Below are 24,620 nucleotides of genomic sequence, written 5' to 3' on the forward strand. Positions count from 1 at the left end.
CTAAAGCCCGCCCCCGCCACCACCTATTAATTTTGCAGTATGGAGTCACAGAGTTCACCTCCTCTCATAGGAGGAGAAGGCTGGGGAGGAGGAGTGTGCGTGTGAGTGTTGCTTAACTCCCTGTTTGATCCGAGAAGGGGGAAGGCTAGGAAGTTTCTGGCCCCACTCAAAATGGAGCCAAGCCTCTGCCTCGCCTAAGATGGCGGCTTCCCCGCCTCTCGGCTCAAGGTCTTCAGCGGCAATTGGGCACCTTGAAGAGATGAGCAAGTCCAAAGGCAGCTGAGCACCGCCCTCCTTTCTCAAGGTGGCGCCCCGCCCCTGATGACGACACGGGGAGCCGGCGGCTCGCGATTCGCAGCCTCCGCCGCGCTTACCTCGCGTGCCCGGCCCTCATAAAATGGAGGTCGCCTCGGCTCTTCGTAGCAGTGGCGCCACTCTCAATATGGTGGCTGTTTACCCCATAGTTCTCCTCCCCTCTCCGCCTCAACTTCCTCGTTGTTTTGAATAAACTTTATTAACTACTCTAAATTGCCTACCACCGCCCCCGGGCTTCTCCCAGTGACTTTTCGGGCCGTCTTTCTCGGATCTGGCGGCCAGTTCATCTCCTTCCTCGTTGGTTTGCTTGCGGCTATCTCCTGACAGCCCAGCAACGACGCCACTTGCTCGTTCGCCAGGCGGCCACTGGACTAGGCCCGAGCGGCCAGGCTCGGGGTGGGGGGTGTTGTGGAGAAACCTGCCCTGAAGCACCGCCGGCCGGCTGGCGCCGCTCGACTCAGCGTATGGTTCTAGGGGAAGGCAAGCTAGGTTCGCAGCGTTAAGAGTGACGATCCCAGAATTCGGCGCGCGCCGCCTCTGGGGCCGGAACTGCCCGGCAAGCCTCCGCTGAGCAAGGCGCAGCGCTACCCCGGAGCCAGCCCGGCCGCCGGCTTGTCGCTGGGACTGAGCTCCGCGGGTGTGAGGAGTCCCTGCAGCTCTGGGCAGGAGGAGGTGCCAGTAGGATTCGGGACCGAAGACATTCTTGTCAGGTTTGGGGTGTGAGGAGGTTCCTGTCAGTTGGGGAGGCGTGAAGAGATTCTCGTAAGTTTCGGGGGCTGCAAGGATATTCCTGTCAGCTTCAGGATCTAATTTGGGGGGACTGGGGAGCCCTCATCAGTTTAAGGGGGCTGCGAGGAGATGCCTGCCAGTTTTTGAGCGGTGAAAAAAAAAATCTTTGCTTAGTTTCCGGAGTGTGAAGAAATTCTAATCAGTTTTAGGGGTTTTGAAGATATCCTTTTTAGTTTTAGGGATGCATCGAGAACCCTGTCATTTTGAAGTAGAGGAGGAGCTGATCAGTTTTGAAATTGAGATTTATTTCAGTTTTGTGGGTGGTTAGACTCCTGATGGTCGAGGAAGGAACGATATTATTGAGAGTGAAGGAAAGGATCATTTAAACTCTCAGAACACGACCCCAGAACTGTGATTTGAGTTGGGCACCTAGTCTTTTCTGCCTTGTTTCTGAGGGCTTTGAGGTAATTTTCGAATAACCTGAGCAGACTTTCAAGGATCTCTCATCTCTCTCTGGTTATCCCTATTTTGGGGGGTGAGAGGTGGGTGTTTTCTTGAGGTACCCCCAGCCTCATTCTTCAGCTGTGATTTGCGTCATAAAGGGAGCCCTGAGAGACAGAGGAGAGGGTTCAGTGAGGGATTAAAGAAGCTTCCCGAAAACCCTTCAGATATTTCCCTGAAACCCGGAAAGAAGTTATCTCTGACTCCGGGGCTGAAGAAGGTGGGTGTGTGTAGGGGGTGGGGGAAGCCTCGACAGCTCTGGGTTCTCTACGTGTGAAAGAAATCCTGAAGGCCGGTGGACTTTCTCCGGTTGCCCCCTACAGCCGCACCAGCTGTGTTGCATCCCAGCAGCACTAACTCCCCATTCGAGAACTGAGGGTTGGTGCCCGGGTGGGGGCCTGATTCACTCTGTAAAAAGTGTTGTTTGTGCCCAGCTGTCATCCAGAGAGGACGCGTGCCGCTGCCTCCCGCCCCTCTTCACACCACGAACCTGGCCCGCCACGGAACCCTCCAAGGCCGGGCGAAGATGGCCTCGGTGCCGGTGTACTGCCTCTGCCGGCTGCCTTATGATGTGACCCGCTTCATGATCGAGTGTGACATGTGCCAGGACTGGTTTCATGGCAGGTAAGGGTTGGAGGGGATGCAGTGGTCAGGTGTGTTCACTCACTCTCTCCTTTTCTCAGCTCTTTTTAGCTTCTAGGTCAGGAACTGCCTCCCCACCCCCACCCCCCACCCTCACCCCCAAAGAATTAATTCCAGCCCCACTCCCAGATCCAGGTTCTTCCATCCCTCCTTGCAGACCAGGGCCTAGCTAACATTGGCCTCTGGTTTCTCCTCTTTCTCTGTTTTCCCCTCCGTATTTCTTCTTTGCATCCTTCTTTTGAATATATATAATTTTAGATTTATAAGCCCCTTCCTTTCCAGCCACAAAGAAAGTGGCAATTGTGTTTTGCCTCAGACACTGGCTTTGGGGGAGACAGTACTGCATTTTTGAGATGTTCAAGTGCAACAAACATGGATTTCAGTTGTGGCTTTGCAACTTACTATCAGAGTGACCTTGGGCAAGTTGCTTTGCCTGTGTGAGCTTCATTGTCTTCACCTATAAAATATATCAAATTCATCCTTCCTGACTGTGTAAAGCAATTTGCATGCACTCGATAAATGAACTCAGAAAGGCAATAGTATTTTTATTTAATAGATAACAGTATTTTTATTTAATAGATATTGGGTAAAGCAGCATGAATGAAACCACTAAAAATTCCCTTCAGTTAACCATGTGCGCACGTGAGCACCTGTCACCCAGGATTCCAGAGGCGTTAGTGTGTGGAATACAACTATAATATCCCATTATTGGGATTTAAATCCCAGCTATGGAAAGAACCTTAAGAGGGCTTTGTACGCTGGAGTACAACAAAATAGTATATGGTGCCCTTCTCCTGTTGTATGTTAGATTCTAGAATTTTCAGTTGTTACTGGTCTCCTCCAGAGAAGCTGTTCCTGTTATGCCCAAGATAAACTAAAGGTGCTGATGCTGCCAAAATCCTGCCCTCAGCAGGGACCACCCCCATGCAGTGCATCCAAATTCATATTTAACCAATCATTATTGAATATTTACTGTGTGCCAGGCACAAAGTTCTGGTTACTGCCTCATGTTATTTAAGAGGGGACAAACCTAGAGGGTGGGGCCTTCTCCTTTGCCCTGAAAATACGTAGGGGATTAAGATGTCTTTCAGGATTCCTGCCATCTTTGCTAGTGCCTATCAAGTCACTTCTCAGCTTAAAATTCTTTCAGTGGTTCCCCTATGGGATAAAATTCAGTCTCCTTTATGTGACAGACAAGACCTTTTGTGATCTACTTGTTCAGTCTCATTTCCTACCACTCTTCCCTCTTGTTCTTTATGTCCTAGCAAGCCTGAACTACCTATAGTTCTGGGAAAATTTTATACTGCTTTATGCCTTTTTGTCTCTGCACATGCTATTCCCATTAATGTTCTCTCTTTTACAACTAACAGAATACCGCCTCTGTGAAAGCTCTCCTTCCTCTGGGTTCCCATTGCACTTTGTGTGCATCCTTATTAAAAAGTAATTATTTCATCATACCATAGTTATAAATATGTCTGTGTCACTTATGAGCCAGAGCTCCCCGAGGGCAGAGATGTCATGTCATCTTTTCAGTTTTGCTGTCCCCAGAACCTAGCTAAACATATAATAGATGCTGAGTATATTTTTGAATGAATGAATGAGTCTTCATGAAAAAAATCTATTGCCTATGGCCTTCACTTTGGATTGTATAGGAAATGTATAGGTAGGTTTAGACCTGGAAAATGGGCTCCTGCCCACAATATATATACCGTAACTCCTTACTCTGGGAACAAGGAATAGGAATGAATGTTTCCTGAGTGCTTATGTGTGCCAGACCCCATGACAGAGACTTTGCATAAGTTATTTAATTTATATTCAAGCCTGACAGTTAAATATTTTTCTTTGATTGATTGATTGACATTCTCTGTTGCCCGGGGTAGAGTGCAGTGGATCATCATAGCTCACTGCAGCCTCAAACTCCTTGGCTCAAGTGATCCTCCTGCTTCAACCTCCCAAGTAGCTGGGACTACAGGTGTGTGCCATCACCGTGCCCAGCTAATTTTTCTATTTTTAGTAGAGATGGGGTCTCATTCTTGCTTAGGCTGGTCTAGAATTCCTGACCTCAAGTGATCCTCCTGCCTTGGCCTCCTAGAGTGCTGGGATTACAGGCATGAGCCACCACACCTGGCTGTTATTTTTCTTTTAAAAGATGTTAACTTCCCCTGGTTATTTAGGTGAGACATGCTCATTATAGAAAATACAGAAAAAGAATAAAGAAGGAAATAAAAGTCACCTGTGAGTCTACTACCTGGCACAATCCACTGTTAAATTTTTTGTTGCATTAACTCTTGACTTATAAACATTTTCACAAAATGGGATTGTATTATAAATACCATTTTGTAACCTATTTTTTTTATTCCTACTTACCATTATAATGTGAGTATTTGCCGGGTTGTCAAAGATTCAGCTAAACCTGATTTCTGATATCCTACCATATATATGTGTCACTGGTTATTTGGTCATTTCTTTTATGGTTGGACATTTACATTATTTGTACTTTTTATATTATAAATAATGTGAGGAAACTTTGGGGGTTCTGGAAATATTTTGCATCTTGATATGAGTGCTGGCTAAGACAAAAAGAAAAACATCATAGTGAACATCTTTGCACAGTAGATACTTGACATTTACAAGGAGCACCACTGAGGTTCTTAAGAATTCCAAACCTACAAATATAGAATTGGGCTTATGGGTAGGCCCCTCTTTAATCACATTTCTGCAGTGAGTCCTGTGTTTCTGTGCACACTCTGAAACAAGTTAACTGCTTTAATTTTTTTTTTATCTCTTGTCATGCTTCTCTTTATGGGCTGCCACGGAACAAGAAAGCTAGCTGAGAATCAGGTCCTTGGTGGGTGGGTACTCTTGCTTACTCAGTGCATTGCGCGCGCTCTCTCTCTCTCTCTCTCACACACACACACACACACACACACACACACAAACACACTGCACAACAGGCTCACAGTGCTCCATTTCAGTTTGTACTTCCGCACAATTGAAAATGACTAAATATTGCCAGGCACAGTGGCTCACTCCTGTAATCCTAGCACTTTGGGAGGCCATGGCAGGAGGATCACTTGAGGCTAGGAGTTCAAGATCAGGCTGGGCAAAACAGCGAGACCCTGTCTCTACAACAACAACAACAAAAATAGCCCAGCATGGTGGTGCACACCTGTAGTCCCAGCTACCTGGGAAGCTGAGCCAGGAGGATCACTGGAGCCTGAGAGTTGGAGGTTGCCGTGAGCTATGATCATGCTACAGCACTTCAGTCTGGGTGTCAGAGCAAGACCCTGTCTCATCAAAAAAAAAAAAAAAAGGAAATTACTAAAGATTGCTTTGATAGTTTTTGTCATGCTTATGGTAGTTAAGCTTATAAATTTTAAATTCACACATGTCTAGAGGTGATAGAAATCTATCTGTTCACATCTCTAGTGACTTCCATAGTATAGATTTCTTGAAGTCCAATTAGGGATTATGGATGTAATGCCAAGTTACTTCCTGGAAAGGTCATAGGAAGGGAGGCAACTATTCCATTTTTCTGATGAGAATCTGGAACTCATGGAAGTTAAGTGACTTTCTGAGGGTAGATTTCAACTTTGAATTATCTGATCCGAGAGCCCAGATTCTCAAAAGTGGAAAAACTATGGTATAGCTTCATTCCTCCTGTAAGAAGCTAGGTTTTACAAAAACACTTTGATTTGTAGAACAGTGGTTCTTAAACTTTAGTGTGCATCAGAATCGCTTGGAAGACCTGTTAAAACACAAGATAGGTCGGCCCCAGCCACAGCGTTTGATTCAGTAGGTGAGCAGGGCCCACACTCCAGTATCACTGATTTAGAATATTATCCTGTCTCGATTCCTTCCCCTGCTTTGGAGTGTGATAGCTTCTGATATTGGGGGACAGATGGGCTAACATATCATTACTGTATACTAGTCATTCTCAAAGTGTGGTTCATCAACTAGGAATTTGTTAAAAGTTCAAATTCTTGGGCTAGGACTCAGCAGTCTATATTTTAAACAGGTAATTCTGATGTACCCTAACATTTGAGAATCATTGCCATACATTGGGGAAAACTAGTCGGCAAACATTTATTGGTCTGGGGTTTTGATGGAAAAAACCTCACTCCTTTACAGTTTTCCTGTTTTTGAAAGAAGTATTGGTTGACACATCCCCAAGGGGGGGGGGGTGGCTGTGGTGTGGATTCTAAACTCTAGAGGAAAATGCACTGGTTTCAGATCTGGGTTCAAATTCTGGTTCTATTACTTATTAGCGAAGGATTTCATCTCTGAAGCCTCAGTTTCCCTGAGAGGTTATGATGATTTAAATAAAATTGTTATAGCTGTCATTTGTTGAGCACTAGCTAATGTAACAGTCATTATGCTAAGCACTTTGCCTAATTATCTTTATTTAATCTTTTTGGGAGTTTTAAAAATTATGAATTCTATTTAGGAGTTATAAGACTATTCAAATTATCTATTTTATATTGGCTGTGTTATAGTTTGTATTTTCCAAGGAATTGATCCATTTAATCTAAGTTGTCAAATTTATGTTTGTGGAATTGTTCATTGTATTCCCTTTATTATCCTTTTGATATCTGCAGGCTCTGTAGTAATATCTCGTTTCATTTCTGATATTAAAAACTTGTGTCTTTTTATTTGTCAGACTTGGTAGAAGTCTGTCAGTTTTATTGATTGTTTTTTCCCGAAGAACAAGCTTTTTGTTTCATTGACTTTCTCTACTGTCTTTCTGTTTTCAATTTCATTGATTTCTGCACTTTATTATTTCCTTCCTTCTTTGGGCTAATTTTGCTCCTCTTTTTGTAGAGACGGGTCTTGCTATGTTGCCTTGGCTGATCTCAAAATCCTGGCCTCAAGTGATCCTCCCACCTAAGGCTCCCAAAGTGCTGGGATTGCACTCATGAGCCACTATGTCCAGCCTGTCTTTTTTTTTTTTTCTCTCCTTTTTGTTACCTCTGTTCTTTGTGGCTCTGTTTTCTTTTTCCTGCCCTCATGTAGGTTACTTATACCTTTTTTAAGAATTCCATTTTGATTTATCTATAGTGTTTTTGAGTGTATCTCTTTGTATAGTTTTCCAGTACTTTTTCTAGGTATTACATTATACATACAATTTACCACAATCAACTGGGGTTGACATTTTACCACTTTGAAGAGTAGAAACTTTTACTTTTCTTTACATGCTTTTATGCTACTTTGTTTATAATGTAATTAATCTTAAATATTCTACATACATTGAGAACCACATCAGACAATGTTTTAATTTTTGATTCAACCATCAAAAATGATTTAGAAAACTCAAGAGAAGGAAAGTATATTCTGTTGACCCATAGTTTTACTCTTTCCCTTTTTCTCCTTTCCTGATGTTTCAAGATTCCTCCTTTTATCATTTCCTTTCTGTTTAGATAGCTTCCTTTGCCCATTCTTTTTGTATAGGTCTGTTGGCAATAATACTTTTAGTTTTCCTTCATCTGGGAATGTCTTGATTTCCTAGAGAATCTTTTCGCTTGATATCAAATTCTGGGTTTCCAGTTCTTTCAGCACTTGAAAACTGTTTTGCTACTTCCTTTTTGCCTCCATGGTTTCTGTTGAGAGATTCTTTGTCATTTGGATTGGTGTTCTCCTTTAGGTAGTGTGTCATTTCTCTCTCACTGCTTTCAGTAGTTTGATTAGTTTATCAGTGTGGATTTCTTTGGATTTCTCTTTTGTTGTAGTCCTATAAGTTGCTGAGGCTGTGTTCATTTTTTTTTCAATATATTTTCTTTGTGTTCAGATTGGGTAATTTCTATTCTATCTTCAAATTTACTGATTCTTTGCTCTATTGTCTTCATTCTACTGTTGAGCTTGTCTAATGAGTTTTCATTTAAGTTACTGTATTTTTCAGTTGTAAAAGTTCCATTGGGTTCTTTTCTATATCTTCCATTTCTTTGAAGAGACTTTCTATTTTTTGTTGGCAAAAATCTTAGCTCATTGTAACCTTGAACTCCTGGGATCAAGGGATCTTCCTGCCTCAGCCTCCCAAGTAGCTAGGACTACAGGCGTGCATCACCACGCCTAGCTAATTTTTAAAATTTTTTTGTAGAGACGGGGGCTTGCTATGTTGTTTCAGGCATGTTCATAATTGCTCACTGAAGCATTTTTATGATTGCTTCTTTAAAATCCCTGTCAGATAATTCCAACATCTGTGTCATCTCAGTGTTGACATCTATAGATTTTCTTTTTTTCTTCAAGTTGTGATTTTCCTTGTTCTTGATATCATGAGTGATTATTTTAATTATATTCTGGACATTTCAGACATTATGTTATGAGACTCTGTATTTTATTTAAAACTTCTGTTTTTGCAGGCCTCTTCAGATACTGCACCCCAGTGGCAGGAAAGGGATATTACTTTATTACTACCAGGTGGGGGAGGAAGTACAGGTTCCCCACTTGGTTTCTAGTGACACCCACACCTGCTAGGTGGGTGGATCCTGCTGTCCCTAGTTCGTCTACCATCTTTCCACCTTTCAGTCTTCTTACTTTGTTTCATATATAATGTCCAAGGTTTTTAGTGTACTTAATGGGAGAAATAGGGCAAAAGTGTGTCTACTCCTTATTGTTCCGGAACCAGAAGTGACTAGTTAATCCTTACAATAGCTCTTTGGAGCTACTGTTTTCCCCCATTAGGTTAAATAACTTTCCCAAAGCTACATATCTGGTTAACTGCTGGACCACAAGTCAAATCTGGGTCTCTTGGATTCTTGCTAAAGAATACAGAACTATAGACAGTATAAAGCACTTAGATTAAATTGTTAGAAATTGTGGATGATAGGGAAAGTCAGTGTTTATAAATTCATACATGCTCCACATTTTTGTTCCAAGTGAAATCAGGTTAAAGTGAACACCATTGTTTTTGATGCAGCAAAAGGGTAACCCATAGCTTTGGGAGTGTGTGGCAAAGGGAAGAGGAGTCTCAGCATTCATATTCAGGGCCTTCTAGATACAGTGTTTGGGCTACAGAATTGCTACCCTGGAGAAGGTTTTGTGGAATTAGAAGGGTCAGAAGGACAGGGTGCTCTGTAAGGATTCATAGGATGTCTCTTTGGAGTAGCATAATTTTTTAAAATAACTTTTTATTTTTAAATGATTATAGGGTCATAGGAAGCTGCAAAAAATATGTTGGGAAGGGGTGTCTTGTGTACCCTTCACCCAGTTTCCACCATGGTAACATCTTGTATAACTATACTACAATGTGAAAATCAGGAAACTGACATTGGCACAATCTACTAATCTTATACCGGTTTTATATGCACTCATTTGTGTGTGTGAATGTGTATTTAGTTCTCTATACTTTTATCGCATTTGTAGATTCATGTAATCCCCATAGTCAAGGTACTGAACTGTTCCTTCACCACTGGGGTAGCATAATTTTTGCACCAGCCCATCTGAAACGAGTTCGGGATGGCAAATATGTACCAAAGCATAGGTGGTCAGTGTCCTTGAGAGGAGTACCATGGAAATTCAGGAGACAATGGAAGGTCTGTAGGCATGATGTCCATCACTGACTTATGGCAGCTAAATGAAAGTTTGTTTTGGAAACAGAGACAGTGATGCACAGTGGTGAAAGCAAGGCCTTGGAGTCAGGGAAACCTGGCCTGGAATCCTAGCTCTTCCATTTACTAGCTCTGTGACCTTGGGCAGGTCATTTCACCTCTCTTAAGCTTCCATTTTTCTCAGCTTTAAAATACAGATAATCCTTATTTCATATGGTTGTTGTGAGGCTTAAGAAGTATCTGTAAAGCATCAGCTTAGTCCCTGGCACAGTAGATAACTCATATCTGGCTGTCATCTAGAACATTCATGCAATAAATATTGAATAGTTACTGTTTGCCAAGGAGTAAGCTAAGAACTGTGGGAGATAGAGATGAGTAAGACACAGGCTGTGACTTCTAGATAATCTTAGACTAGAAAATAAGATGGATTCATTCATGTATACACTCACTTATTCAACAGATACATGCTATGTGCCAGTTCTGGACCGGTGGGGGGGGGAGTGGAGCTACTGGGAACATGAGACACTAAACTAATAGTTGTACAGTGTGCCAAATAATAATAAATGATCTAGAGAAAAGTAAAGCAGGGTGAGCCAGAGAAGGAGTGTCACTCCCAGGGTTGGAGGCATGATTATTTTATATAAGGTGATTACAAATAGGCTACATAGGAACCCAAGGAAAGTAAGGGGAGGGAACCATACTGGTAAGTGGGGGAAGAGTGTTCCAGGTAGAGGAAATAAAGGGCCGGAGTGGGGAATAGGCCTGGCATGTTACCATTTCAGTAACAGCAAGGAGGCCAGTGTTATTGGAACAGAGTGAGTGAGGGGAGAATAGTAGAAGCTGAGTTTAAGGGTTGTGGGGCACAGATCATGTAACGCAGTGATTCTCCAAATGTGGTCTGTGGACCAGCAGGACCAGCATCATCTGGGAACTGGTTAGGCCAATTCTTGGATCCTACCCTAGACTTACTAAATCAAAAACTCTGGAGATGGGTCCCAGGAATCTATGGTTTAACAGCCCTTCAGATGATTCTAATGCATGCTAAAGTTTGAGAACCAACCACAGTTATACGGCCCTATAGGCCATTGTAAAGACTTGGTTTTTACTCTGGATAGGTCCCACAGAAGGGTTTGAGCAAAGGAGAGTTGTGATCTGATTTAGTTTTGGCTGTTGTGAAGACAGACTCAAAGTGAGGAACAAAATGGAAGCAGGGAGAATTTGGGGGCTACTATAGATCATTATTCCTTAAAGTGTGGTCCCTGGACCAGCAGCATCAACATCACCTGGGAACTTGTTAGAAATACACATTCATAAGCCCACCACAGACGTACTGAGTCAGGATCTCTGGGGATTGGGCCCAGGAATCCATGTCTTAACAAGCCCTCCAGGTATTTCTGATGATCCCTAAAATTTGAGAAACACTGATCTAGTTAGGCAATGGTGCCTTGGACCAGAGTCATTGGTGATAAGAGGTTGGACTTTGAATCTTTGAATATGTATTGATAAAGGATTTGCTAATAGATTGGATTGGGGTTATGAAAGAAAGGACTCAAGAATGACTCCTTTTTGAGGAGTTTAGTATAAAGGGGAACAGACTAATAGGGCAATGACTGAGGGTTTTTTTTGTTTTTTGTTTTTGGAGCTAGAGATAAAAGCCTATTTGTGTGCATGTAAGTGCATATGAAGTGGTTCTGTTGGTGCATCCAAAGTTTAGTGAAGCCTGCTATATGACAGACTTGTGCCAGGGACTGGGTAGACAAAGGAGAAACTTCCCAGGTGTACTGGAACTTGCTCAGTGTCCTTTGTACCCCTCCACGTGTCCTGTACCTGGAGTAGGGGGTAGGTAGGGGAATGTTGAGGGCTAGGGGTCAAGACATGAGGAACCCCAGGAGTGGGATAGGAACATTGCCTCAGGCATAGAATAGCAAACTGCTCTTATCTGCTGGGTTGACATCCTTTGATCATTCTCTCCACTTTTGGATTACAAAGCCACCTTCGGATTACAAGCCTGGGGCCCTTTGCAGACATCCAGGCTGTAGCCCTCAGGCTTCAAGGTGGGGTCAGTTTGCAGACATCCCTCCCTGATCAGTGGAATGTCCCCCTCAAGGTCCAGCAGCTTTTGCTCAGTGAACTGACATGTCCACAGGTTGCTCTTTGGCAAAGTCTTGTCCCATTCCTGGGGTCCTCATGTCTCGACCCTAACCCTCAATAGGGGAACAGACTGATGGGAATGGTAGATGCCTCAGCTTCTGGTTTTATAGATTGTGCTTGTCTGGTCAAGGCTGTTACAAGAAATCAGAAATTGACTTGAATTTTTCTGATATTTTTTGAACAAAGGAAGGTGAAATATGCTTTTTCCTCTTTATTTGTGAATGAAGATATTGGCTTTCCCCGGGGCACAGGTGGTGACAGTACCTGGCTCCTTGGGCAACCTCAGAGAGCAGAAGTTGAACAGATAAGAAACCAGACAGGATCTTGAGTAGCCTCATCACCTCTCAGGCTTCTCCAGCCCTCAGCTCCCACTCAGTTCCACAGCCCTGGAAGAATTGAGTGCCTACTTTTATGTTTTCATAGGACTTGACTCTGCTAATTACTGCATATTATATTCTGGCTATATAGTGTAGTGGTATAGTGGAGTCATGAAGACTTGAATTTTTATCCTGCTCTGCTGCTTCTTAGTTTTGTAATTGCCAACAATTTACTTAATCACTCAGACTCAGATTTCTCATCTGTTAAATTAGAATGACATTAAGGATGGTGTTGATAGCTACTATTTATCATATTCCAGGTACTTTATTTTACCTATTTTAGCTCATTTAATACTCATAACCACCATATAAAGTGAGTACTCTTAATACTTCCATCTCACAGATGCTGAAACCAAGGCACAGAGAGGTTAAGTAAATTGCCTGAGTTCATATAGCTAGTTAGCAGAAGAGGTGAGATTCAAACCCAGGCAGTTTGGCTCCCAAGTCTATACTTTTTTTTTTTTTGAGACAGGGTCTTGCTCTGTTCCCCAGGCTAGAGTGCAGTGGCATCATCATAGCTCACTGCAACCTCAAACTCCTGGGCACAAGTAATCCTCCTTCCTCAGCCTCGCAAGTAGCTGGGACTACAGGTGTGCACCACCATGGCTGGCTGATTTTTCTATTTTTTATAGGGATAGGGTCTCGCTATGTTGCCCAGGCTGGTCTTGAACTCCTGGCCTCAAGCTGTCCTCCTGCCTTGGCCTCCCAAAGTGCTAGAATTAAAGGCATGAACTACTACACCTGGCCCCAAGTCTGTACTTTTAACCTCTATGCTTTAGTGTCTCTGAATACTGTATAGAATGCCCTGACTTGTGTAGATTAAATGTGATAATACATGTAAAGTTTGTAGCTTAGTTTTTTTCACAATTCCTTTTATGTAGGCTTCAAATTCAGTCATACACTCACCATCTTTACCTGCTTTTTTTTTACTTAATAGCACCCATGAAACTCCTCTGATGGTGCCTTTCTGTCTTCTCCTCTAGGGTGTTTACTCCATGAGGGAAGTGTCCATGCCCAGTCAATATTTGTTGAATTTATGCACTCATATGCTTAATAAATATTAATTGAGTGCCTACTATGTGCTAGGCTCTGCAGTACACATTGGGACTAATTCATCTTAATCTTGAGAACTGGTGCTATAAAAGTTGTCTTCTTCACTAAGGAAGCCACTCAGAGCAAATCAGCATTTACCACCCTTGGTCTCAGGTGATAAGTACTGAGACAGTACAGCCAGAAACCTGATTTTCGTCTGTCTGCCTCCTTAATATGAGGAGTTATCTAGCCCAATGAATGTTTGTTGACTTGGGTTGAATAATAAGTAAAGCAAGACTGGGAAATGGAAAAGGTGAGGACTTTTGATGTATTGTCTGCCAAATGTGGTGGGGACAAACAGCAAGGAGGTGAGCAATTGCAAGTAAGCATGGTGAGAGCTGAAATAGGGATAGTGTGTGTGTGGGGTGCCACAGCAGCAGGGAAGAGGAAGAGCAGGAATGTTCCAGGCAGAGGGAGCCATGTCTAATGAACTCAGAGGCCAAAGCTAGAAAGAGCATGGCACTGAGAACCCAACTGGCTTTTTAGAGCAGCGCTGCCTTCATGGGCGTGCAACCACTATAGTTACATGGGGCCCCGTGCTTGAGGTTTAATGCTCTATGGTGGTTGTCTTGAACTTCTTACCTTTGAATTTGTGTTTTTTATGTGATGGGACAATGTGTGCTGGGGACTTTGAGCCTTGGGTCGTGTGTGGTTTTACCTCCTGCTGCCTTCTTGCCTCCCCAAACAGGTTCTTGGCTGGTTGCCTGGCTGCCTGGGGCTCTGGGCCTAGGTGCAGGTGTGGAGAGAGTCAGGGATGGGTGCATGCACCCTGCACACTGAATCACCGTGTCACCCCAGGGCATCTAAGAGGGTCTGTACTTGTTCCTTGAGTATTCCCATACCCAAGGGAGCGTGACAGTAAATAGCATATAAAAGTCCCGTGGTAAGTTGAAAGAGAGAGGCCATGGAAGGAAGGAAAAAGATTTTTTTTCTGTTTTTTGAACAAGGGGCTCCCACTTTTCATTTGTACTAGGCCCCGCAAATTGTGTAGCTGATGCTATATGGGAGGGGTAAGAGGTGAGCTCAGCCAGAGAGGCAAGGCATTTTATGCTTTACCTTAGGAAACATAGGGTGCCTGTGAGGCGTTTTAAGCATGGGTTGATGGAACAAGTTTGTGTTTTTATTTATTTATTTATTTATTTTTTTTGAGACAGAGTCTCACTCTGTTGCCCGGGCTAGAGTGAGTGCCGTGGCATCATCCTAGCTCACAGCAACCTCAAACTCCTGGGCTTAAGTGATCCTACTGCCTCAGCCTCCCGAGTAGCTGGGACTACAGGCATGCGCCACCATGCCCGGCTAATTTTTTGTATATATATATTTTAGTTGTCCATATAATTTCTTTCTATTTTTAGTAGAGACGGGGTCTCACTCTTGCTCAGGCTGGTCTTGAACTCCTGACCTCGAGCGATCCAGCCGCCTCGGCCTCCCAGAGTGCTAGGATTACAGGCGTGAGCCACCACGCCCGGCCAAGTTTGTGTTTTTAAATGATCACTTTGGCTGTAGTGTGGAGGACCAGTTGGGTGGGGACAGAACAGTGGCCAGGAACCCAGTTAGGAGGGCTGGATTAGGGCAGGGACTAAAGGGTGACAGAAGGGCATAATTGATAGCTAATTAGGAGATAGAGTTGGTAGGACATGGTGATAACTTGAATAATAATAATAAACATACATGGAGCACTTACTATGTGCCAGGCACTGTTCTAAATACTTTATATAAATTAATTCATTTACTTTTGATAACAAGTTAATGAAGTAGGTATAGTTTTTATGTCCATCTTACAGATGAGGAAACTCAGGCACAAAAAGGTTAAGTAACTTGTCCAGTATCCCACAAGCAAGTAAGTGGCATAGCCAGGATGCAAACCCATGACAGTCTGGCCGTAAAGTCTGTGTACTTAAGTAGATGGTAGAATGCCTACTTCAGGGTATGGGGGAGGGGTGAATCAAAGATGGAAGCCAGGTTTCTGGCTTGAATGCCTGGTGAGGTTATGCAGTCATTTGCTTAAGTAGCAAACCTTAGAGAGGTTGCAGGGGGAGAAATTGAGTTTGGACATGTTGAATTTGAAGTATGTAAGTGGGCTATCCAGTAGAAATGTCTTCCCCAGGAGACATTTGGAAGGAAGGGTCTAAAGTTCAGTGGAAAGATCTGGCTTGGAGTCATGAATACATAGAGAGCACATGGAACTCTGGGAGTGAGTGAAATCAATGAGGGAGAGTGAGGAGAGAAGAATGCCCAGGCAAGGGGACCTAAGAAACTTCAACATTTAAGGACTGGGCAGGAGAAAAAGAGTTAATTGGGAAACAGGAGGAGCATCCAGAGATACAATTAAGGTCACGTCATATCCTTCCTCATAATCCTCCTGTGGCTCCCTAGTCTTCCCCTAAGAAAAGCCAGAGTCCTTTACGGTACCCTACAAGACCGTACTACATGAGCCCATTACCTTTCTGACCTGTTACTGTCCTCCTAGCTCTCTACTTCAGAACACTCTCCTCCTCTTTGTTCCTTTAAGTCTAGGCATGTTCTTGCCACAGAGCTTTTGTACATGCTGTTCTCTCAAATTGGGATGCTCTTCTCTCATAGCCATATGGCTTGCTCCCTTACTCCCTTCAGTTCTTTATTCAATAGTCATGTTGTCAGTTCTTCCCTGGCTTCCCTACCTGATACTTTACCACCACTACCATTCTTCCTGGCCCCCTGTGTGTGTATGTGGTATTGTGGTATGTGTGTTATATATACACACATGTATATTCCCCTTCCTGCTTTATTTTTTTCCTCTTAACTCTTCTCACTATCTAACATACAATGTATTACACTGATTACATTGATTTATCTTGTTTCTTCTCTGACACCCTCACTAGAACTTCAGCTGTATGAGAGCAGGGATTTTTGTATGCTTTGTTTTGTGTCTTTGTCTCACCAGCATCTAGATCACAGCCTGGCAGATGCTCATTAAATGTTAGCTCATTAAATGTCAGCTGAAGAAAGGATACCAGGCAAATGGAGTGTTAGGGAAGTCAAGGGTAGAGAGGTTATCAAGTGAAGAGAGCACCTCAAGTGGAGAGAGCACAGGGTCAGCAGTGTGAAAATGCTGCTAAAAGGTCGAGATAAAGGAGAGAAGTACCTATTGTATATATCAACAAGGGGGTCAGGACTTCAGTAATATCTGTTTTAAAGAAGGCGGCAACTAAATTTACACTGTAGCAGAGGATGAGAAAGTACACATAGCAACTCTTAAGAAGTTCTTTTTATAGGTTTACCTCTGATAGAACACCTCTGGATACTGCTGGGCCCCTAGGGGAAACTTCTCACTGTATACACTTCTGTACCCTTTCAGTTTTGTGCAATATACAACTATTACCTATTCATTAAAAAGGTCATTATGAAGCTGCGTAGGTTTAAACAAAGATGTTTGGCTGTGAAGGGACAGACAGGAGGGAAGGGGGGTGAGTGAGTCTTGTCTTTTTCATTTGTAAAGATCAGTGTGCTTGTTTAAATGTTACTGTGAGGAGAAGGTAGAGAGAGAGAGGTTGAAGATACTGTGGAAAGAAGGGATAATTGATTAAGAAGGTATGAAAAGATGTGACCCAGGTGGAAAAGATGGCTTTAGAAAGAAGGAAAGATAGTACTTTTGTTGTAACAGGAAGAAAGGATGGGTGCAGGAGAAGATAGATTTGGTGGTGGGAAGTTGAGGTAGTTCTATCTGATTATTTCATTTTCTCTAAGAAGTAGGAAGCAAGATCATTTGCTGAGAGAGAAGAGGGAGGTAGTGGGGTCAGAGATATGAAATAGCCACTATGGATAATGGGAAAGAGAGCTGAACAGGGAATTATAGGAGGATTGTCAGGCAGCAGGATCCAGATACTTCGGACAGTGTGAATTTATTGTGGCACCAATCCAATGGGTGATTTCTCTCCAGCCATGTCCAGTGGTCCAGTGTTATGTAATTGGATTGAGCCAGGGTTAGGGTTTGCATGTGGGGGTGAAAGTCAGTGGGGCCTGTGAGGATATCTGTAAGAAAATGCTCGAAATGAGGAATACTGGAATCTCAGCTAGATAGGGAAAGATGAAGTCAAGAATTGGTGAATAAGTGATGAGTAGGAGGATCAAGGGATTTTGAGGGCAAAGAACCAAGTGTAAATGAGTGAGAGCTAGATGGATACACTTGTGGTCAGAGAGGGTGATGTGTAAATTTCATATTCCAGAGGTGAAGCAGTTGTTGCTGTTGACAGGGTCTTAAGGGTAGTCATGAGAGTTGATAGTTGAGATGGGAGTGGAGGTAACAGTCTCTGAAGATGAGAAGGTCAAAGAATTAAGTACCTGGGATGTTGGACCTCCACGTTGATACTGATCTTATGTAGGATGTTGGCAGGACTTGGAAAGGAATCTGTGAGCAGGTGCTTCAGTGAGTAAAGAGACATGTTGTGGAGATGGGTATCTGGCAATGATGAGGAGGAGTAGGAAGTGGTATGGCTGGTGGTATAAAACTCAAGAGTAGTGGGAGCTCTTAACACAAGAGTAGAAGAGAGATGATTTTGAAGTCTCACTGGAAAGGGGATATCTACTGACAACCCAGCCCTGAGTTATGAGGATCTGGGAGAATGTACAGATATATAGGTCTGTAGCATACGGCTGCTTAGACTTTCTGTGGCGAGCGATCAGGGTATTTTTATTTCCAGTTTATAACAGACCATTTTTTTATGAAATAAAAAATGAATTATGAGAAAAATGGTATGAACAAAAAAGCCATACAAAATGCAAGCCCCCAATTTTTATTATTAAATTGAATGGATATAAAATTACTCTGCCAAATTGCCATAAAAGCTTTTACATAAAAGTGATGCATATTCTTCCTTTCTGTACTCATCACAGACCTGTAGTAAACAGTTCATGGGCAGCATTAGTCCGTGGAACACACTTTGAGTGGCACTGGTATAGAGAAAATGGTTTTCTCAGTGAAGGAGGGTTTGTTGAAAGGCATACATATGTAGAGCAGTTTACCAAGGGATGGGATTGCTGAGGTTATGACAGAAAAGTTGGGAAAGGAGATGGGCAGTGAGTGTTTGGGGTAGAGAAAGCACATACCCATATGGGGTGAAAGTTCAGGAGAGAGAGATGACTGGAAGGGCTTCCTTCTTGAGCACTGTCTAAGGGGAACAGAGTTGTGAGATAAAGCATGCAGCTCAGGGAAGTGAGTTAATGCTGCAGAGTGGTTTAGGCAGGTGCAGGGTAAGGTCTAGATTGGATAAAAAAAATAACATTAGCTATCACTTATTGATTACTGTGTACCAGACTGTGCTCACTGTGCTACATACTTTATATGCATTATTTGGTTGAGTCCTTACAGAAAAGCCCTACAAAGTCGATGGTGATATCCCCTGTTTATTGATATGCTACAGGTTTACATAGGATTATTAGTGGAGAAGATGGTAGGGTCCTAATCCCAGGAAGTCAGTTTATGAGCATGGTCTTGGCTGAAACAATTTGAGCTCTGCCCTATTTTTATGCTCCCTGCTATGTGTGGCCGACCAAAGATTTTAGGAATTTAATCTTAGCCAGAAGTTATTTGAAGGGTTGCTGATGCCTTTCTTGGTGGGAGAAGAGTTTAATTTTGTGAGATTACCACCTCACATACATGCAAACTCAAGTTTTCAGAATTAAATTTTTTAAGTCTTTAAAATATGAAATAAATAATACAAGTTCATTGTAGAAAATTATAAATACTGTTGAGCCTAAGAAATATTGATTTATAGAAATGCCCCATATATTTGGGGCTGATCAACAGAGACAGGCTGATGGAGATGCCAGCTGATCATAAGATATGCTGCCCGAGCCCAGACGGAACCATGCGGTTAAAGTAAATAGCATAAGGCACAGCTCATGTTGACTTCTAAAATCTCTGTTCTAAAGACACAATTACCAGAGCCATGTCTCTGTTTTTGCTAAAGTAATAGTCTTATCATAAAACTTAGAAGTTTGCCCTAAGAAGATTTTATCACTCGTTGTTCACCTAGATAGAGTTAGTTAAAGGATCTGTGGTACCCTTTTAGAAGGCTTTGACCCTAAACCAAACTACCTATTATTATGTAAATCTCGTTGCCCTTGGCAACCGAAAACCCCTATCTGTGTAAAACCAGTCTGGGTTGCATTTCCACGGGAAGAGATGCTTTATCTTTATCCCTGCTTTATCTATCTTCATAAATCTTTACTTTATAAACTATATCTTTGGCTCTGTGTATTATTTTTATTTCTGTTTCCTACTATTTTTCATCCTTTGCGACGACCCCTGTCTGAGGGACCCGAACTTTTGCTGGGAGCGTAGCTAACTCCCCGCAAAATACAGATAAGAAAGAGAAAAATGATTACCTATAATCCTTTACTCAGAGCTGCTGTTGATTATAAAATATTATTTTTAGTCCTCGTCATCTAATAAAGTATCTCAATAAAGTTTAAAATTTGAGTTATATTTTGGATATACTAAGTTAAATAAAACTATTAAAATTAATTTCACTTATTTTTTTTACCTTTTTAATATAGTTATTAGCACATTTAAAATTAGATACTTGGCTCACATTCTATTTCTGTTGGATGGTGCCTCTCTAGAGTCTCTTCCAGACCATTCTCACTCTTAATGAAACTTTACTGTGTGTACATTTAGCACTGTCATAGTTGTTTTAGACCAGTGTAGTCCCATAGAAGTTTTGCATTTATGAAAATGTTTTAAAATCTGCCTAATACGGTAACCCCTAACCACATGTGGTTGCTGAGCACTTGGTTGTAGCCAGTGTGATGGAGGACTTTCATTTTAAATTTTACTTGATTTTAATGAATTTAAGTATAAGTAGCCACATGTACTTAATAGCTACTGTACTGGACAGCACTGTTCTAGACTTTATAAAAAAAATAAAATTTCCATAAACCCTAACTGGTTTTCTCTTTTCCAGTTGTGTTGGTGTTGAAGAGGAAAAGGCTGCTGACATTGACCTCTACCACTGCCCCAACTGCGAGGTTTTACATGGGCCCTCCATTAGTAAGTAGATCTTAGGGTTTCCCAGAGAAGACAGTCTAGAGGAAAGACAAAGCAAAGGAGGCTTGGGAGGGCGATTGCCTTTGCCTGAGTGCTTCAGATTCTTTCTCAGGAAATAGCAGAAGCTTATGCAGACCTGGCAGGCCAGAAGCTACCCCACTGAGAGGGCAGAAGTGCATAACTTCACTTCCCTCCACCCCCCACTTTTTTTTTTTTTGAGACAGTCTCACTCTGTTGCCTGGGCTAGAGTGCTGTGGTGTCAGCCTCGCTCATAGCAACCTCAAACTCCTGGGCTCAAGCAATCCTTCTGCCTCAGCCTCCCGTGTAGCTGGGACTACAGGCATGTGCCACCATGCCCGGCTAATTTTTTCTACATATATTTTTAGCTGTCCAGATCATTTCTATATTTAGTAGAGATGGGGTCTTGCTCTTGCTCAGGCTGGTCTCGAACTCCTGACCTCGAGCGATCCTCCTGTCTCGGCCTCCCAGAGTGCTAGTCCCTCTCTTCCTAAGGATTGTCTAGAGGCAGCACCCATCTTCACCAGGAATTTTCCTGAATCTGTGAGGGTCTCGTTCACTCTAGATGCTCCGAGGGGTTGTTAGATTCGATAAGAAGAAGGATTTGCTGAGGCTTCTTCTTAGAATAATAGCCCATGGTCATTCTGACTCATGATCTCATGTCTTTTTCTGACTTAGTGAAAAAGCGCCGTGGATCTTCAAAAGGGCATGATACACACAAGGGGAAACCAGTGAAGACTGGGAGCCCTACGTTCATTCGAGAGCTCCGGAGTAGGACTTTTGACAGGTGAGGACTCCTGTCCCCAAGGGATTGTGAAGGCCAGGGCTCTGGGAGGCTGGGACCCCTTTCTTCCCAGCTTTCCCGTTGGCTGTCCCATTAGGTCCCTCCCCCAGTTTTGTGAGTATCTTCAGGGCTCTGTGAATTCCCTCTGGGGAAGGAACTTCTGGTTTGGTCAGTTTCTGAGAAACTTTTGGTAGTTGGGAGGCAGTGTTCTCCTAAGTCAGGAGAAGATACTTAAATGCACCCAAGGAATGCTAGAACTAGAAGGACTCTTAAAGATCAGAAAGTTTAATTCTCTTTTTTAAAATAGAAATAATTTGAGTGGTTTTACAGTCAAAAAGAGGTTTCTTCTTTTTTTATTAAGCTGGTCTTGTTAAAAATTAATTATTTGAATTAAACAAAATATGAGTTAAAATTAATAAAACACTCTTTTGTTTGGTTTTTAATTCATTGGTCCATTTTCAGATTTTCTGTAACCTAAGTGTTATTTGGATTAAGTGTTTTTCCAACTTAATGTTTTTTGTGTTTATTTAAAGGCAGTGAGTCTCCTCTCTACCCCATACCTCTCAGGTTCCTTCTCTAAAGTCAACAAATTGCTTGTGCTTTCTTTCAGAAATAGTTTTTGCGTATACAAACATATATGTGTTTGTGTATCCCTCTTTTTCTTTTTTTGACATAAATGGAAATACTATATTGTTCTGCATCTTGCTTTTTTTGAAAACCTAAATTATGTGTCTTGGAGATCAATCCATAACAGCACATACAGATATTAGTCTTTTTCATGGCTGTTTAGTATTACATTGCTTGGTGTACAATTTATTTAACCAGTCCTCTATTGATGGACATTTAAGTAGATTTCAGTATTTTTAGAAAAAAATGCTATAGTGAATATTTTTGTATTTAAGTTTTTGCACGTGTTGAGTATGTATGTAGATTTACTATCTAGAAGTGAAATTGTTAGATCAAAGAGTATGTGCTTTAAAAATATTTATAAATATTGCCAATTGTTTCCAAAGTGGCTATACCATTTTACACTCCCACAGACAATTTATGAGCATGCTAATTTCCCTGTATCCTGGCCAGCATTGTTTATTATCAAACTTTTTTTGACTTTCTGGTAAGATGATAAGTGAAATATCTTGTTTCCAGTTACATTTCTTTAATTATGGAGGGGATAAGTAGATTTTTGCACATTTGTAAACCATCTTTTTTTTTCTCTGCCCGCTTGTATTGATAATTTTTCTTTGTTGTTGTTGTTACTCTCTTTTTTTTCTGTTTGTTTTTTTGGAGACAGGATCTCACTCTGTTGTTTGGGCCTGAGTGCAGTGGCATCATCATAGCTCACTGCAACCTCAGACTCCTGGGCTCAAGCGATCCTCCTGCCTCAGCCTCTCAAGTAGCTGGGGCTCCAGGTTTGCGCTACCATGCCTACCTATTTTTATTGATAATTGTTCTACAGTGTTACTGTTTCTTACTGGTTTTCAATAGCTTTCTTGCAGAAAATTTTAATTTTTTAAGAGACAGGGTCTCACTCTGTCACTCAGGCTGGAGTGCAGTAGTACGATCGTAGCTCATTGTAACCTCAAACTGCTGGGCTTAAGTGATCCTCCTGCCTCAGCCTCTCAAGTAGCTGGGAATACAGGCATACGCCATTATGCCTGGCTACATTTTTATTTTATTTTTTTTTAGAGATGGAGTCTCACTATGTTGCCCAGGCTGGTCTTGAACTCCTGGCCTTGGCTGGGCCCGGTGGCTCATGCCTGTAATCGTAGCACTCTGGGAGGCCAAGGCGGGTGGATCGCTAGAGGTCAGGAATTCGAGACTAGCCTGAGCAAGAGTGAGACCCCGTCTCTACTAAAAATAGAAATTATCTGGCCAACTAAAAATATATATAGAAAAAATTAGCTGGGCATGGTGGTGCATGCCTGTAGTCCCAGCTACTCGGGAGGCTGAGGCAGGAGGATTGCTTAAGCCCAGGAGTTTGAGGTTGCTGTGAGCTAGGCTGACTCCACGGCACTAAGCCTGAGCAACAGAGCGAGACTCTGTCTCAAAAAAAAAAAAAAATAGAAAGAACTCCTGGCCTCAAGTAATCCTCCTGCCTTGGCCTCCCAAAGTGCTGGGATTATAGGAGCCATCACGCCTGGCCAAAGTTTTAATTTTTATGTAGTTAAATGACATGGGCCTTGTCTCTCCCATGTTTTTCTACTGCTCTTATGGCTTTATTTTTTACAGTTTAATCCTCAGACCATCTAGAATTATGTAAAGAGTAGAATAGACAGTGAGCTTAATATGTTTGTCTCAACACACCTTGTTAAATAATCTATCTTTTCTCTAACATGATTTTGTAAAAAAAGAAAAAAAAAACTCCTGTTTCTAGTTAACTAAGCATGTGTGTTGAGAAAGTGATTGTAAAAATTGTCTTCTGGGTGTTTTACGTCAGTCTTTTCCTTTGCCAATGTGTTTTTTATTTGTTTGTTTTTTTAGAGACAGGATCTCACTCTGTTGCCCAGGCTAGAGTGCAGTGGTACGATCATAGTTCACTGTAATCTCAAACTCATGGGCTCAGGCGATCCTCCCACTTCAGGCTCCTTTTTTTTTTTTTTTTTTGAGAAGGGATCTCACTGTGTTGCTCAGGCTGGTCTCAAACTTCTGGCCTTCAGCAATCCTCCTGCCTCAACTTCCCAAAGTGCTGGGATTGCAGGCACCAGCCACTGCACCTGGCCCACCTTTTTTTGCCAGTGTTTTCAGCTGGGTGATGCTGCTCTGAGTAAGAACAAATTCACTAAACTTATCAGAAAAGACCTATCTTTTCTTCGTGGGCAGGCTGTTGACTGATTTATTCCTTTGTCATCCAAAAAAGAGCATATCATTGACAGGATCTTTCCTACCTCTGCCAGTAACCTGACCTCTGGCCTTGGACAGGTCATTTCTTCTCTGGCACATGAGGTTTATGCCTTTAGTTGCCAGCCCACATTAGGTCCCTTAAGGAAGACCCCACCTCTTGAGTGAGTGGCAGCATCCAGTAAGGCCTTTAGTAGGCAGGGCCTTAGGCTCAGGCTTTCTCTCCTGCTGCCTACAGCTCAGATGAAGTGATTCTGAAGCCCACTGGAAGTCAGCTGACTGTGGAATTTCTGGAAGAGAATAGCTTCAGTGTGCCCATCCTGGTCTTGAAGAAGGATGGGTTGGGAATGACGCTGCCCTCACCATCATTCACTGTGAGGGATGTGGAACACTATGTTGGTAAGACACCACAGCCCCTCTTAACAGTGACATTGTTCACTCTCTTCAAGATCTATATCGCTTCCCCTTTAGTAGTCTACCTTTTATATTTCATTTATAGCTGTCTTAGGAATCAGATTAAGTGTCTTGCCAAAGTCATTTGGCAAAGCTAGAGCCAAAATCCTAGTCTCCTCTTCCTTTTCCTTTTAATAGACCACATAATCCTA

At 42.4% G+C, this 24,620-nt stretch overlaps 1 protein-coding gene across 3 annotated transcripts in view; it reads left to right on the top strand.

Moving 5' to 3' along the window:
• The first annotated feature begins 259 nt into the window (after window positions 1-259).
• The window catches only part of PHF8 (PHD finger protein 8), a 92,221-nt gene continuing 67,860 nt past the window's right edge, over window positions 260-24,620 (top strand). For 2 of the 3 annotated variants that reach the window (XM_069463204.1, XM_069463205.1), the window contains exons 1-5: window positions 614-1,077; window positions 1,980-2,169; window positions 20,293-20,378; window positions 21,072-21,180; window positions 24,254-24,414. In XM_069463204.1, the coding sequence (XP_069319305.1) occupies window positions 2,072-2,169; window positions 20,293-20,378; window positions 21,072-21,180; window positions 24,254-24,414 (454 nt within the window). In that variant the 5' untranslated portion in view covers window positions 614-1,077; window positions 1,980-2,071. Of the gene's footprint in view, window positions 276-613; window positions 1,078-1,979; window positions 2,170-20,292; window positions 20,379-21,071; window positions 21,181-24,253; window positions 24,415-24,620 lie in introns of those variants that run through there. The other variant, XM_069463203.1, reaches the window with a different exon arrangement.

Source organism: Eulemur rufifrons, chromosome 30 (genome assembly GCF_041146395.1).
Source record: "Eulemur rufifrons isolate Redbay chromosome 30, OSU_ERuf_1, whole genome shotgun sequence".
Classification (NCBI taxonomy): Eukaryota; Metazoa; Chordata; class Mammalia; order Primates; family Lemuridae; genus Eulemur; species Eulemur rufifrons.